The 16,996-nt window shown below is 41.1% G+C and overlaps 1 protein-coding gene across 2 annotated transcripts in view; it reads right to left on the bottom strand.

The window, feature by feature from the left end:
- COPB2 (COPI coat complex subunit beta 2) overlaps positions 1 to 16,996 on the bottom strand; it is a 30,803-nt gene that overhangs the window by 925 nt on the left and 12,882 nt on the right. Inside the window, exons 8-21 of one of the 2 annotated variants that reach the window (XM_038764547.1) lie at positions 16,131 to 16,273; positions 13,430 to 13,629; positions 12,311 to 12,421; positions 11,279 to 11,367; positions 11,082 to 11,188; positions 10,604 to 10,747; positions 9,655 to 9,785; positions 8,292 to 8,499; positions 5,445 to 5,555; positions 3,533 to 3,747; positions 1,300 to 1,392; positions 1,032 to 1,212; positions 482 to 550; positions 90 to 188 (exon numbers count right to left, since the gene is read on the bottom strand). In XM_038764547.1, coding sequence (XP_038620475.1) covers positions 90 to 188; positions 482 to 550; positions 1,032 to 1,212; positions 1,300 to 1,392; positions 3,533 to 3,747; positions 5,445 to 5,555; positions 8,292 to 8,499; positions 9,655 to 9,785; positions 10,604 to 10,747; positions 11,082 to 11,188; positions 11,279 to 11,367; positions 12,311 to 12,421; positions 13,430 to 13,629; positions 16,131 to 16,273 — 1,901 coding nt within the window. The remainder of the gene's footprint in view (positions 1 to 89; positions 189 to 481; positions 551 to 1,031; positions 1,213 to 1,299; positions 1,393 to 3,532; positions 3,748 to 5,444; positions 5,556 to 8,291; positions 8,500 to 9,654; positions 9,786 to 10,603; positions 10,748 to 11,081; positions 11,189 to 11,278; positions 11,368 to 12,310; positions 12,422 to 13,429; positions 13,630 to 16,130; positions 16,274 to 16,996) is intronic. The other variant, XM_038764631.1, reaches the window with a different exon arrangement.

Raw genomic sequence — 16,996 nt, forward strand, 5'->3', positions numbered from 1 at the left:
CGATCTCCTGAAGAGACTCAGTTAACATTCCTGCATTAATTTTCAACGCAGTTAACGTTAAAGTGTAGCCGCGTAGTGAAAATGTTTACTTTTTCGTCTTTTACGGCTGGAAGTGGTTCTGACTTGGCTAGAACTGCAGGTATTAAAACTGGAGTAGGAGGTAAAACTGGTTCCTCTTCATCAACCTCCTTAAAACAAAAGCGGGGACGCTGGTTAGTGAACGAGGAATGATTCACGTGAATTAAGGGGGATCGATCGTACCCACACTGGAAGGGAGGCCGAGATTTGGGAGACGGATGGGGAAGAGCTTCATAATCGGTGAAAAATCTCGTCGAGCCCTTTACGGGCAATGACGGAGTCCTGAAATTGTCCTCAGAAAAGATATATCCAAGGGAGGGTTGCAGGTTCTACCATCTGATCCTACTATCTACGGATAGGTGTTTTGCAGAAATCTTTCACTAAAAGTATTGTTACAACTCACCTGCTGTGCCACGGTTCCTGATGGTTGAAAACCTTTAGCTTCTTCCATTACGTTTCTTTCTTCGTTTGGCTACCGCAGAATAAGAGTGAGAATATAGTGTAACTAGATAATAATGGCATTTATTAAGCGCTTACTATGTGCAAAGCAATTCAACCTAAGAACAACAATGTGAAGAGGAGAGAAATCTCAATCATCATTCATTCATTCATTCAGTCGTATTTATTGAGCGCTTACTGTGTGCAGGGCACTGTACTAAGCGCTCGGGAAGCACAAGTTGGCAACATATAGAGACGGTCCCTACCCAACAGTGGGCTCACAGTCTAGAAGGGGGAGACAGAGAACAAAACAAAACATATTAACAGAATAAAATAAATAGAATAAATATGTACAAGTAAAATACATAAATAGAATAATATTCACATTTTACAGATGAGGTAACTGAGGTACCATAATGCCACTGGTCCTAAAATAATGGAATAAACACACAACGGACTACGTCAAAAAACAACTTCACTCGGACGATAGTCTAAAAACTCTGAAAACCCCTTACCGTGACGAGTGGGTATTCCTTGGCCGGTCGTAAATCAGTATGGGTTTCCTTCACAAATTCTTCCACCACGAAAGCCTCTTTTAATCCGGGGAAAAGGTTTTCATACTCCGTGGGATCGGCCAGGGACTCGGCTGCTTTCTGGTTGACTTTAGCCAGGCTCTCGCGCCACAGTTTGACAACCCTGAAGGCAAAGCGAGGAAAGGGTGCTCAGGAGCAAGGTTTGGCGTATCTGCGGACAAAACTTTCAAATAATATCAGGGGACGATACCTCGAAACCTGGCTTGGCAGATACGTGCGAGCTAGAAAGGCAGCTTCTGGTAAGCGTCCAGTTCTGATCAAGAGCTCCAGACAAGAGTCGAGCCTAAACAACAAGTTTCAAAGGTTAATCAAGCGAAGAACGAGGCAGATACAGAAAGTATTCTGGTTTTCAACTTAACACACTCTTCGGTTTGATTAATAACCTGTTAGCAGGGAGTACTGAGCCCCAGGTGAGTGGTAAGCCCTAGGGTTGATGATCTTCCTTGTACCCGTTATCAGATCAATATTTTCCAGCAATACCAACACAGCTGAAAGACAGGCAAACGTTTGCCTTCGATGGGTTTGGGGGGCACATACCATAACCGGCTTTGCTTTCAATATGACGTTAATTCTTTTCATCTAACTGATGGAAAGAAACAAAAATACATCACCCTTAATCCGAATGTCAAAAATACACTCCACGGGTCATTTTCCGACTCATTTTCCGAGGGTACGACTGCTTCCCAATCAATCGCGTTGGAGTGCTTCCGCTGTGCAGGGAGCAGCACTGAGCACTTGGGAGAGTACGATCATCACCATCAATCGTATTTATTGAGCGCTTACTATGTGCAGAGCACTGTACTAAGCGCTTGGGAAGTACAAATTGGCAACATTTAGAGACGGTCCCTACCCAACAGTGGGCTCACAGTCTACAATATGACAAACCTACCCTGCCCACAAGGAGCTTACAGGCTAGAGGAGACTTACAGAGAAGCAGCGTGGCTCAGTGGAAAGAGCACGGGCTTTGGAGTCAGAGGTCATGGGTTCGAATCCCTACTCCACCACATGTCTGCTGTGTGATCTTGGGCAAGTCACTTAACTTCTCTGGGCCTCAGCTACCTCGTCTGTAAAATGGGGATTAAGACTGTGAGCCCCACGTGGGACAACCTGATAACCCTGTATCCTCCCCAGCGCTTAGAGCAGTGCTTTGCACATAGTAAGCGCTTTAACAAATGCCAATTATTATTATTAAGGCTTTCTGCTAATATAATTTTTAAAACTGGAGTCATTTTCAGCAATGGGTGCCGTCCTGCAGCCTCGCTCTGGTCCCTAAACCGTCCCGAATTTTGGATGGCCTGAGCTGACGGGTCCCCCTGAGCCCTTTGGTTCGGATGGGCCAGTAGCCCCTACCCACCTTACAGTTTTCCTTGCCAATTCCCAGCCCAGGAGGTCCCTCCGCTTCTTGTCTCCCTAAGCCAGCAGGCAGCTCCATGATCAACTTCTCCCCTCTCCCAGCCTTCTTCCTTCCCTTCAGTTCCAACCAGGTTAAATTCCCAGCCCAACTGGATAATGATGTTAAAATGGCCCCGGGCTCGTTGCTGACCGGCGGCCCACCAGGGCAATCCTAAACTGTCAGGCCATCCCTGTGCACCTGACTCTCCCATCTCCCTCTCCACCAAGCCTTCCCTGAGCTCAGCCTAAGGGAAGCCCCAAAATCAGGAATTTTTAAAAAAGAACGTAAGTAAATTCGGGTTCATATAGGTAATCTTGGAAGTAGAGAAGAAAATATTGGCATCCTCCAGTGCCCTACTCCGCCATCATTTAATTATCTCTGCAGGTTACGTCCTTACGCACTACTCTGCCATCATTTAATTATCTCTGCAGGTTACGCCCTTACGCATCTCCCCCTCCCCACAGCGCCTGTATATATGTTTGTATGTATTTATTACTCTATTTCATTTGTACGTATTTATTCTACTTGTTTTATTTTGTTAATATGGTTTGTTTTGTTCTCTGTCTCCCCCTTCTACCCTGTGAGCCCGCTGTTGGGTAGGGACCGTCTCTAGATGTTGCCGACTTGTACTTCCCAAGCGCTTAGTACGGTGCTCTGCACACAGTAAGCGCTCAATAAATGCGACTGAATGAATGAATGAGTGAATGAATGAATGAATGAAACACCCCTTTTCTGATGGGAGCGGGATAGCAGGGGAGGGGTGAGGGGGGTGATGGCTCCCGCTCTGCCCGCTCCATTCCTCACCAGCCATGCCACCAGGCTGCCCTGATGCTCCGTGAGGCCTGCAAGAAATGGGAATGTCCACACCGCTTCCGCGGCGTGAGCCTCCGGGCTGATCCAGACACCCACTGCTTTATACGAGGAGGCAGCCGGCCTCGGGAAGTGCCAATAACGCTCCCGGGACTCCTGGGGCGGCTAACCCCACCTGTAGAGCTTTAAAACATTCATTCTCGTCACAAAGGCTACTTACTTTCCCTGCAGAAAGTAGCTCAGAAATGCCACGTTGTTCTTGCCGTCCTTCTCCGCTCCTTCGGCTAGCTTGTTCACCATGCTGGCGTTGCCCGAAGCGGTCGCCAGAAGCAACAGACCCCCGTAATCCTGGGCGTGGTGCAGGCACTCCTGGGCCAAGCCGAACTGGCATTTGCTGATGGCCAGCTCCGCGAGCTGCTTCCACTTCTGTTCGGACTAGAGGGACAGACTTTGCACGTTATTTCTTTCCAACACAAATGGGAACTGCATATTGGACAAAACGGGAACTCGTTCAGGCTAAATTGGAACTTTTTTCTGGTATTTGTTAAGCATTTACTATGGTTAAGCACTGTTCCAAGCGCGGGGGTAGATACAAGTTAATCGCTCCCTGTCCCACATGGGGCTTACAGTCTGTCATTACGCAAGGAATTTATGCAGATGTGAATTGTGCTCGTTAAAGACTTACACAGTAGCTTGAAATAGGAAGTGAAAAATTAACTGCACTTCATCATCATCATCAATCGTATTTATTGAGTGCTTACTATGTGCAGAGCACTGTACTAAGCGCTTGGGAAGTACAAATTGGCAACATATAGAGACAGTCCCTACCCAACAGTGGGCTCACAGCCTAAAAGGGGGAGACAGAGAACAAAACCAAACATACTAACAAAATAAAATAAATAGAATAGATATGTACAAGTAAAATAAATAGAGTAATAAATATGTACAAACATATATACATATATACAGGTGCTGTGGGGAAGGGAAGGTGGTAAGATGGGGGATGGAGGGAGGGGAGAGGAAGGAAGGGGCTCAGTCTGGGAAGGCCTCCTGGAGGAGGCCTGCACTTCTTGAAACATGAACATCATTCAGTTATTCAACTATACGATCCATTTCTGATACGGTAAACTTTCAGCAATAACAATCAACAGTCTTTTATATTTCTACTGAAGTACCCATCAGGTAAAACTAAATCAACCACCGAGTTTTCCTAAACGGACCCCTATCATTTGAATTGCTGTTATTTAATATACTCTGTTTTAGACGAAGACCAAATGGTCTTGACACTGATGAGTGAAATACATCTAAGAGCCTGTCTAGTTTTCTTCATCCTAACTTGCGATCAAATAAAGCGTTGCCCAAAGAAAGACTGGGTTTGTCAAATGCGTTTCTACCGCAAAGTAAACTGTTTTCTTTATGCGAACTATATTAAATAGAAATCTCTTGGGTTTTTTAGAAAACAAATAAATTATCAGTGAGTAGCAGCATGGCCTAGTGGAAAGAGCATGGGCCTCAGAGACCCTGGGTGCCAGTCCCAGCTATATCATTCGCCTGCTGGATGACCTTGGGCAAGTCATTTAACTTCTCCGGCCCTGTTTCCTCCTTTGTAAAATGGGGATTCAATCCCCATCTCCCTCCTACTTAGGACTGTGAGCCCTATATGGAGCAGGGACCGTGGCTGACATGATTACCTTGTATCTTCCACAGCGCTTAGAACAGTGCTTGACAAATAGTAAGCTCTTAGTAAATACCACAATCATTGCTATTATTTAACTTTTTTAAAAAAAAATGGTATTTGTTAAGCACTTACTACGTGCAAAGCTGGGGAGGTTACAAGGTGATCAGGTTGTCCCACGGGGGGGCTCACAGTCTTAATCCCCATTTTACAGATGAGGTAACTGAGGCCCAGAGAAGTGAAGTGACTTGCCCAAAGTCACACAGCTGACAGTTGGCGGACCCGGGATTGGAACCCATGACCTCTGACTCCAAAGCCCGGGCTCCTTCCGCCGAGCCACGCTGCTTCGCTACACTTGACCACGAGACAAGCACGGGAAAGTTTCCCTGTAGGACCCAAACTAAATTTCTGCTTCACGGTGTAGGCTAAAAAGAAAAGCAGTGTATTTTGGATTTACCTCTGCTTCCACTGCCAGCTGGTATGCAATCTTTAGCTCGCCAAGCTGAAGAGCCAGTTCGAAGCAATGTTCGGGATCTGTGGATACCGCAAGAGCTTGTTGTTTGAAGCCCTGAAGAGGAAAGGTGAGTCAAATTTGAAATCACTGATATTTCTAGGAGGACAGACGGCCCCCCCCGCCGCTATCGCTAACTAGTTATCCCGGAGTCTGTTCGAGACGTGTGACGTGGCGATCTTTGCGATTAGTACCGACAACTAAGGGGCACAGAGCTCACGGGAGATAAGGAGTGCTCAGCCCCCGAAACTGGCACTGAGGAGGCCCCGGAGGTTTCTTGGCATGGTGGGGGGCCTCTATCCTTTGGAGAAGGTGGAGGATGATGGCCATCGCTGCTGCCACTTGCCACAGACTCCTAGACTGTACGTAGCTTGCTGTGGGCAGGGAATGTGACTGTTGTTGCACTGTACTCTCCCAAGTGCTCAGTACAGTGCTCGGTAAATGACTGAATGAGTGCTTTGCACATAGTCAGCGCTTAATAAATGCCATCATTATTATTATTATTATTCCCCAGAGACTGAGGCAGCAGCTGGGTCCTCTCTGCCGCCGCTTCTCATTGGGCAGGTTTTATCACGGGGCGATTGACTGTCATTTCGATGTTTACCAATTATACTCCCCCGGACTCCCTCCCTTAGCTTCTGGGGGAACAAAATAACACCAAGATGGTTGCCCAGACTGAGCCCCTTCCTTCCTCTCCCCCTCGTCCCCCTCTCCATTCCCCCCATCTTACCTCCTTCCCTTCCCCACAGCACCTGTATATATGTATATATGTTTGTGCATATTTATTACTCTATTTATTTATTTTACTTGTACATATCTATCCTATTTATTTTATTTTGTTGGTATGTTTGGTTTTGTTCTCTGTCTCCCCCTTTTAGACTGTGAGCCCACTGTTGGGTAGGGACTGTCTCTATATGTTGCCAATTTGGACTTCCCAAGCGCTGAGTACAGTGCTCTGCACATAGTAAGCGCTCAATAAATACGACTGATGATGATGATGATGATGCCCGAGCTATTTTAAAAAGAACACTGGCCTACTTGAGCATTTCTGAAGGGCTGGCTTTTCAGGAATGAATTAATGCCCTCCAGATGCCTTTGGTTTCAAGTGAAGAAGGTGAAAGTATGCAATGCTTTGTCTGGGCTTTGTTGTTGTTGCTGGGGGAAATACCACCGGCTTGGGAGTCAGAGGACCGGAGTTCTAATCCCAGATATGCCTCAAATCTGCTATGTGCTCTGCACATAGTAAGCGCTCAATAAATACGATTGATGATGTGACCTTCGGCAAGTCACTTTGCTTCTATGTCCCTCAGTTACCTCATCTGGAAAACAGGGATTAAGACTGCGAGCCCCACGTCGGACAACCTGATCACCTCGTATCCTCCCCAGTGCTTAGAACAGTGCTTTGCACATGGTAAGTGCTTAACAAATGTCATTATTATTATTATTAATATATTTAATTTATCAAATAATGTATTTAATTTATTATATATTATTTTATAATAGTTCATTATAAAAATAGGAAATGAAAATATTTTATTATTACTATATATTATCATATGTTTATTATTAATTTATTTATTTAATGCATTATTATTTAATTTATTAAATATATAATTAAATATTTATTAAGTGCTTACCATGTGCAAAGCACTGTTCTAAGCACTGGGGAGGTTATTATTTTATAATAGCTCGCTATAAAAATAAGAAATAAAAATATTTTATTATTACTATACATTATTATATATTTATTATTAATTTATTTAATGCATTATGTATTTAATTTATTAAATATATAATTAAGCATTTAATTATAATGAATTATAATTATAATTAATTATAATTAAGAATTTAATTTAAGCACTGGGGAGGTTATTATTTTATAATAGTTCATTACAAAAATAAGAAATAAAAATATTTTATTACTACCATGTATTATTATATATTTATTATTAATTTATTTAATGTATTATGTATTTAATTTATTGACTATGTAATTAAATATTTAATTATAATTAATTATAATTATAATTAATTATAATTAAAAATTTAATTTAAGCACTGGGGAGGTTATTATTTTATAATAGCTCATTATAAAAATAAGAAATAAAAATATTTTATCATTGCTATACATTATTATATATTTATTATTAATTTATTTAATGTATTATGTATTTAATTCATCAAATATATAATTAAACATTTAATTGTAATTAATTATAATTATAATTAATTGTAATTAAAAATTTGATTTAAGCGCTGGGGAGGTTATTATTTTATAATAGTTCATTAGAAAAATAAGAAATAAAAATATTTTATCATTACTATACATTATTATATGTTTATTATTAATTTATTTATTTGCTGTGTTATGTATTTAATTTATTAAATATAGAATTAACTATTTATTAAGCGCTTACCATGTGCAAAGCACTGTTCTAAGCACTGAGTGTGGCCCCACATTCCTGTGGTCTCAAGGAAGCTGGGGGGAAGGAGGAGGCGGCCACCCAACTGGCTGGGTCTGCCTAAGCGGCCCAGGAATTCTGTTCCGCTGGGGATGGGGCTGAAGTTGGCATTCCAAAGCCGACGTGGCACGGGTCCGTTCCCGGCCCCCGGCCACCCAGGGGCCACCAGTTCCCGGGCCAGAGTTACCAGCCGCGGCTGGCAGACCCAACTGGGAGGGAGCCCAGCAGGAGCAGGCCTTGTGGGCGCCCACGCCGAAGCCCCCTCCAGAGCGACAACCTCCATCGCAACCCAGGAGGAGCAGGGTGGGGAGAACCTACACCCTGATTTTACCTGCTTTTCCAGGAAGTGCGCAACTCTCGTCCTCTGTTCCTTTGGAATGGTCGGGAGGACTTTGTCGGCCATGCTGAAGTCCCTCCTCATCACGGCAGTCTGATACTCCAGCACCGACACCAACAACGAGTAACTCACTATGTTTAACTCCTTATCACCCAGGTAAAGTCTGTTGTCCTTGGGGATATAGCCCAACAGGTACATTGTCCTAAAACAGAGTACAAGAATTCACATTTAAAGGGACAACGGTCACTGCTTCTCAAAACATCTTTCAAGGCGGCTTTATCCAATGTTATATAAACAGCAATTGGGGTCGATAAAATGATTTTATATATTAGATTTTTATATTTTGTTTTGTTGAGGCGCTTTCCTTTAAAAAAAAAAAAAGTTTTTCAAGAAAGTCCAGGTATAACATGAAATAAGCATCACTTCTAATGATAATCAATCAATCGTATTTATTGAGGACTTACTGTGTGCAGAGCACTGTACTAAGCGCTTGGGAAGTACAAGTTGGCAACACATAGAGGCAGTCCCTACCCAACAGTGGGCTCACAGTCTAGAAGGGGGAGAAAGACAACGAAACCAAACATACTAAGAAACATGATGCCTTTAGACAAGTTAAAAATGGGCTAATGATTGTGGCCTGAGTGTCTAATCTTAAAGACTGACTCAGAGCATCTCTGAGATTCCCGGGGCTCCTTGACAGACTAATTGGGACTCCGTGTCTCCTGGAGAACCTCATTTAGGAGCTCTATGATGCTTGGTTTCAGGGGATTTGCTTCTCCAGAAATACAACCGGCCCAATTATGTCCTAATAAAGCCTTTTGTGTCTCTTGTCAGTTAATATCCATAAATAAAACCCTTTCCCCGCTCTAAAAGTGCAAACTGGACTAGGGGAAAAAGCATTGGACTGGGAATCAGGATAGCCAGATTCTAATCCCTGTTCTGCCGTGTGACCTCGGCAAGATACTTAGGCTCTCTGCACCTCCAGATGCCCGTCTGCACAACGGGGATAAATCACCCGCTCTCCCTACCTAAACATGGGCCTAATATGATTTGGGGAATCTGCCTGATCTGATCATTGTGGATCTATCCCAACTCTTCCATAGTGTTTGGCAAAAGAAACTGCTTAATAAATACCACTGTCAGAAAGGTCATTCAAGACGTTCGATACACAAAACAAGGATCGGCAAGTTCTGGCCCAGATCCACAACACCCGGTCGCTGGGATGATGACAGCATTTTTCACTGACCAAGACTTCCCCAATTCCGTTCTCCTCTCTACCCAGCCGGGCCATTTTGTGTGCATGTGTATGCGGGGGGGAGGATTTCATCAAAGTAATGTTAACCTACAGCACAGTTACCTGTCCAAGTGGGCAATGGTGACGATTTCTCCTCCGACATAATAATTTAGTCTGTTCACCGAGCTGGTGTAGATAAAGCAGTCTCCCACCCACAACCCTGTTTTAACAATCTCTTGAATCTCGCCGAGAACCTGAAGCAAAGGAAATGATATTAAATCAGACAGCCAAGTCCAACATTAAAATAACACCCCTTATCAAAAACCAGAACAATGAAAATATCAACTAAATACTACATATATAACCTAGAGTCATTTTCTTTCATAAACCTCAGAAAATTAATTCACATAAAAACTAGATGTTTCCGGATCTGACTTCACCCTCTTCAACAATTACTTCTATCAAAGCTGTCACACTTAAATCAAGTGTACATGGTTAAGACAAATTCTCAAGTCTGAGAATACTGACCCTACAGTAAAAGGTAGTTAAACCTGACTCCTGTAATATTTACAAAAGAACACTTCGATTTTTTAAGAAAAATTAACTTGAAATATTTCAGTGCATCTCCATGGCAAAGCAGGAGCTACCTAATTTAAAAAACTTCCAAAATGAGTCATTACTATATCTATATTTCCTTTTGAAACAAACTACTTTCAAGTGTTAAAATGTCATAAATAAAAGATTAAAAAATAAATCTTAAAGTATACTACTACCAAAATTCATTTCACAACCATGTAAAATGTATCAAAAACATTTACTGATAAAAGATTTCCTTTAAAAATGTATTTCAGAGCCAATACCCAAAATTTGTTTCGCTATCTCGTTTCTGTCCCTCATTAGAATACATAAGCAAACATACATATATACATGCATGTATAAATATACACACATATATACAGAAAATATTGAAAGCATTTTGAGTGGTTTTGCTATATTATAATGAAGATAACACATTAATAAAATTGAAGTTCTGCTATTGCAATTGCTTCACTTCATTTTTAACTACATCTACCTCAAAAGCGTCTTCGATGCCATCTTCAGTAACTCCCTCGTGGGTTTCCTGGGCGGCTAAAACTTTTTCAGACAGATACTTAAGGATAAAGAATGATTCTTCAGTGGCAATACAGACCAGCTCTCCTGAATCAGACCAGAAAATCTACACAATAGGAAATAAAAATTATTACTTGTGAGTATAAGTGGGAAACCGCATACATTTTATTCTCCAACAATCGCCCCCACACTCAGATTTTGTGTCTCCGAATGTTCCCTGCGTTTGATACTTTCATAAACTGACTTCAAGCACATTCTTATTTTTCATTTAAAGAAACGGATCACCATTATAATCACTATTTTCGGAGCAATCCCAAGTACAAAGCAACTTGGAAGGAAGGTTTAACTGAGCATGAAGAAGATTGAATCCCAGTCATCGAGGAGCTTTCACAGGAATTTCCCATCTACATCCTAAAAAAAGAAATCTAGGCAAAACTCACATGTTTGGGTTGAATTTCAATTCTGCGTATCAGCTCTGTATTTTCCCAGTCATAGAACGCTAGACCATTTACAGATCTGACTCCCAGTAAGAAACCTCCATAGATACCTTCAGGGAACAAAAATGTTTTATAATGAGATCCTGAGACGGTAGTAAAGAAGATGGGAAACAAGTGCAGCCACTACAACCTACACCCACCCTCGGCTCCAAAATCAGGTTTAAACGATTTCTTCTCTTTGAAGTTCTTAAATATCTTCACAACACTGTTGCTCTCTCTTATTGCATACCTAAAAATTAAAAAAAATATTAAAATTATAACAAAAATGTTCAAAGCATCAAAAAAATATCTTTTTAGCTTCAAGACACTCTGCCAACTTGTCCCTTTACCTCTCTGCTTCTTCCTCAGCTCGCTTTTTCTCGGTTCCTCCCAAGCCAACTACACAGGTCGCTCTCAACAATTTTGCCTCCATTTCTGTTCCCATGCAGCTTCCCTGCCATGGAACTTTTTTTTCCCCCCAAATCCCTCCAAAAGGTCAAAATCCCCCCAAAACAAACCAACTCCTCCACCAAGTCTTCCCCAATTAATTCCCAGAACTTCGAGTCATATTAAATCTATCAATCATCTCAAGGACTTAACGCATGTATTTATACCCATCCTCGGCACTTCCAAGCAACCTCATGTGTTCAACTGTATATTCAACTATTCATTTTGACTACTCTACTTATAAAGATTTTAAGACACGTTCTCATGTGTATTTCTGTATTTATTCTTGTGGAGGGATGAAAACTAAATAGGGAAACAAATTTTGGACATTGGCTCTGAAATACATTTTGAAAGGAAATACTTTAACGGTAATGTTTTTGTTATGTTCTTTATGGTTATGAAATGAACTTTGGCAGTCTGCTTTAAGTTAATATTTGTTTTTTATCTTTTATGTGTGAAAGCACATGTCACTTCATTGTTTCTGTATTTCCCCAGGGCTTAGTTACACTCACTGCACCAAGCAGACAATCGATTCTTTTCTTATTCAGTAGAAAGAGTAAGAGTGATAGCGTATGGGAGAAGGATGGATGTCAGTCATCTGTTACATTATTCATCACTAGGGCTTGAGATTTTGTGTAGAAACTAATCATTAGTCAAGTATATAACTAACCAGCTGGGTGAAATGGAGTAATTATTTTGTAGCAAATCTGCCGCAATTTTCTATCCATTTCAATCACAGTACTTACTCCGATGAATCATGGGCCCATGCAAATTCTTGAGCAGAACCAAAACTCTTGTTTCTCAAAGCCATCGCCGTATAGATGATATATTCACCATCACCACACACCACAACAAATCTAAGAATCGACAAGAAGCCTGAGTTCACACACCAACCTCTAAAGAGTTTTAAATATCGGTCAACTTTAAAAACTGCATGATTAGAAATCTTTAACGGTTCTGATCCCTGCTATTCCACATGGCTATTATTGCAAGCGTAATTCATCATAAAAATTTCCCCTCACATTATCTCAACTCAAATGGTTTTAAGCTCCTTGAAAGCAGCAATCATTTCTACTCTCCCAAGTGCTTAGTAAAGAGCTCTGTACACACACTAGATGCTCAATAAATGCTTTTGAGGATAAAGTTTCACAAACTACTGAAATCACCACTCCAATAATCTATTTTAAAAGCCTGATAATAATGATGGCATTTATTAAGCGCTTACAATGTGCCAAGTCTGATGTCACTTGATCCAAAATTTCTAGATCCAAAACCTACAGTAGAGCCTATTCTGCCTTGGAATATCTAAAATGTATACAACTAATGAAAACATGTATTCCATTCTTCAATTCCCAGACTAAACCCCCCTTTTCCTCTGCTCCTCCTCCCCTCCCCATCACCCCAACTCTCTCCCTCTGTTCTACCCTCTTCCCCCCACCCCAGCACTTGTGTATATATGTACATATTTATTATTCTATTTATCATATTAATGTGTATAGATCTACAATTCTATTTATTTATATTGATGTTATTGATGCCTGTTTACCTGTTTTGATGTCTGTCTCCCCCCTGCTACACTGTGAACCCATTGTTGGGTAGGGATTGTCTCTATTTGTTGCCGAATTGTACTTTCCAGGAGCTTAGTACAGTGCTCTCCACACAGTAAGTGCTCAATAAATACGACTGAATGAATGAACGAATGAATTCCTTCACAATGCATAATTTATGCAGTATTTTATGTAGGTCAACATACTTCCAGTTTGAATGGCAACGAACTGAGAGTAGATTTTTCTTTAAAACACTTATGTCTAAGGATGTGACTTTCCATTTTCTTTTTTTTAAATACTGCCAGAAAAATATTTTACCGTCCATTAGGATTGTGTTGAATGGTCTGAGGGTAGATTTCACAACTACCCATATCCTTCACAGCGAGTGGCAATCTTTCTCCATCTTTAATTTCAGCATCTCCCATTGCTTTCAAATTAGCCTGCTGAACTTCCGAATGCTTAGCCCAGATAATCTTTCCGTTGGCATCCATGGACATCGCAGGCTCCTCCCGGCCAAGCTAAGAAACAGAACAAATTAATTTTTATCAGGGGGAATATAGGCTAGCCACTTTCTTATTCAGCTGAGACTGTTCTCCTTTCTTTACTCCATATTCAAACAAAAAGATCATACAGAAACTATGCTGAACAGAATCGGTGACACATGATTAATTTAGTTATTTTGTTAAAATACAAGGAGGATACCATAGTTGCATGCAAAACTGTCTCCACTGCATTAAGTCCCCCATTCCAAATTTTGAGGAGGAAAGAAGACAATCATTATTTTTTTAAGCAGTGATTGCAGCACACACTGGGGTAGGAAGGGAAGCATCAGAAAATGTCAGCGTTGCGGTTAGAGGTTCACATCAGGTAGGGATTTTCTTTGAATTATAACAACAAGAGTAATAATACGAATACTACTACTAATAATAATAATTGAAAATTGTGCTATTTCCCTTTAACCTGTAAGCTCCTTATGAGAAAGGAACATGCCGGCTAATTCTGTTGCATTGTATTCTCCGAAGTGCTTAGTACAGTGCTCTGCACATAATAAGCACTCAATAAATACGACTGATATTTGTTAAGTGATTACTATGTGCCTAGCACTGAACTAAGCACTGGGATAAATAAAAAGATAATCAGGTCCCACATGGGGCTAACAGGCTAAGTAATGATGATGATGATGGCATTTATTAAGCGCTTACTACGTGCAAAGCACTGTTCTAAGCGCTAGGGAGGTGACAAGGTGATCAGGTTGTCCCACGGGGGGCTCACAGTCTTCATCCCCATTTTACAGATGAGGGAACTGAGGCACAGAGAATAATAATGCTAATGATGGCACTTATGAAGCACTTACTATGTGCAAAGCACTGTTCTAAGCGCTGGGGAGGTGACAAGGTGATGAAGTTGTCCCACGGGGGGCTCTCAGTCTTCATCCCCATTTGAAGTAGGAGGGAGAGCAGGTGTTCATTCATTCATTCAATCGTATTCATCCATTCACTCATTCAATCATATTTATTGAGCGCTTACTGTGTGCAGAGCACTGTACTAAGCGTTTGGGAAGTACAAGTTGGCAACATATAGAGACGGTCCCCTACCCAACAGCGGGCTCACAGTCTAGAAGGGGAAGACACACAACAAAACAATACATGTGGACAGATGTCAAGTCGTCAGAACAAACGGAATTAAAGCTAAATGCACATCATTAACAGAATAAATAGAATAGTAAATATGTACAAGTAAAATAGAGTAATAAATCTGTACAAACATATATACAGGTGCTGTGGGAAGGGGAAGGAGGTAGGGTGGGGGGCCAGTTCTCTCAGATGAGACAACTGAGGCACAAAGATGCTAAGTGACTTGCCCAAGGTCACACAGCAGGTAAGTGGCATTGGAACCCAGGCCCTCTGATTCCCAGGCCCGTGCTCTCTGCACTAGGCTACACTATTTCTCAGAAATACACGAGAACGCCGCTTCTCACGATCCTCTGAATTGTGTGCACGTTGGGGTAGGAAGAGGTGGGCCGGGGGGGGAGTTAACAATGCAGATATCAAGGAAATTTCCTCGGGAGATTTGAGAAGTCGGGCAAAAAGAGGGGAAAAGAGAGGGGAGTTCATTCACTGAATGTCTGTTACACACTGCTCTTGGGAGACTGCAACAGAAGGGATGAAATCTCAAGTGCCCGCTTACCTTTCTCCTCCTCCTCCCTTTTCATTCTTTCTCCTGCTGCCCTTGTTGCTCGACTTAATCCTTATACGAACCCCACACGATCACCTCTCCGCTGTTTCGGGTTTGCAAAAATGATGCAAAAGAGTGGTACCCAGCACTTAGAACAGTGCTTTGCACTTAGTAAGCGCTTAATAAATGCCATCCTCATCATCATCATCACCATTATACAAGTAAAAACTGTATCTTTCTGAAATGAGGGCTCCCGAGATAGGTTTTAAAGGCGATTATGGGACTCAAAGAGAGTTGACTTAATTAGCTGTAACTCTGAATCAGTGTCCTGTACCTTTTGGCTGTTGGAAAAAAAAAACATGTGAACTGCAGGATTTCCAAAGTACTAAAATTAGGAATTTTTAAAAAAGAATGTAATCTTTGAAGTAGAGAATAAAATGTTGGCATCCTCCAGTGCCCTACTCGGCCATCATTTAATTATTTCTGCACGTTACGTCCTTACGCATCTCCCCCTCCCCACAGCACCTGTATATATGTATATATGTTTGTATGTATTTATTACTCTTTATTTGTACATATTTATTCTATTTATTTTATTTTGTTAATATGTTTTGTTTTGTTCTCTGTCTCCCCCTTCTAGACTGTGAGCCCGCTATTGGGTAGGGACCGTTTCTAGATGTTGCCGACTTGTACTTCCCAAGCGCTTAGTACAGTGCTCTGCACACAGTAAGCGCTCAATAAATATGATTGAATGAATGAATGAATGAATCTTTCACTTAAATTTACACATCTTTGTATAAAGACAGATGTAATATTATTACATGTGATGTAATTATTGGAATACCTTTACAATAATACTGCCTTCATCATATCCCAAGGCAACATTATTGGATCCTCTCAGACTGGCCACACACCACACTCTCTCCATTCCGTAGTTTAAAGTACTTTCAAGGCGATAAGTGCTTGAATGCCAAATACGCACAGTGCCTGGGAATTTAAAAAAAAAAAATCAATAATTCAAATTTCTACTTTCATAACCGCCACAAAGAAATATCCCCCAACAAATTACTGCCTAGGATCTTTGGTTCTTAATTAAACTGCCCTTTAAAATCCCTTTACAGGTGAAACCTTGATTAAACAAAGAAGTTGGACACACAACAATAACACAGTGAAACAACAAAAGCACTGATAAGAGAGCTGCCCAGTGAAAAAAGTAGGACAGCTACTTAATTTACAATCTTATAAGATTGCCTAGTTCTCTCCATTAATTAACTGGAAAAGAGGCAATCCTGGGGGGAAAAAAGGTGATGTGTAATTAATCAGCTAACCTTCCAAGAAGGGCAGGATGCTACCTTTCTTGTTCCCCTTTAGGCCTGCTGCTGACCAAAAAGGCAAATTTTCTAAATTTAGACCTTTACTAATTATAAGAGGCATTAGTCTGCGTTTGGAATTCATACCTATAATTTATGTATTTATTTATATTAATGTCTGACCCCCTCTAGATAGAAGCTCATTGTGGGCAGGGAATGTGTCTTATTGTTGTTTCGTACTCTCCCAAGTGCTTAGTACAGCAGTCTGCACCCGGTAAATGTTCAATAAACACTACTGCATGAATGAAAAAACCCTACGGGGTAGTTAGGTTGAAGCTCTTAATACCACAACACATATTCATATCTTTAAATTATATATTTTAAATTATTTATATTGATG

Source organism: Tachyglossus aculeatus, chromosome 1, assembly GCF_015852505.1.
Source record: "Tachyglossus aculeatus isolate mTacAcu1 chromosome 1, mTacAcu1.pri, whole genome shotgun sequence".
NCBI classification, from domain to species: domain Eukaryota; kingdom Metazoa; phylum Chordata; class Mammalia; order Monotremata; family Tachyglossidae; genus Tachyglossus; species Tachyglossus aculeatus.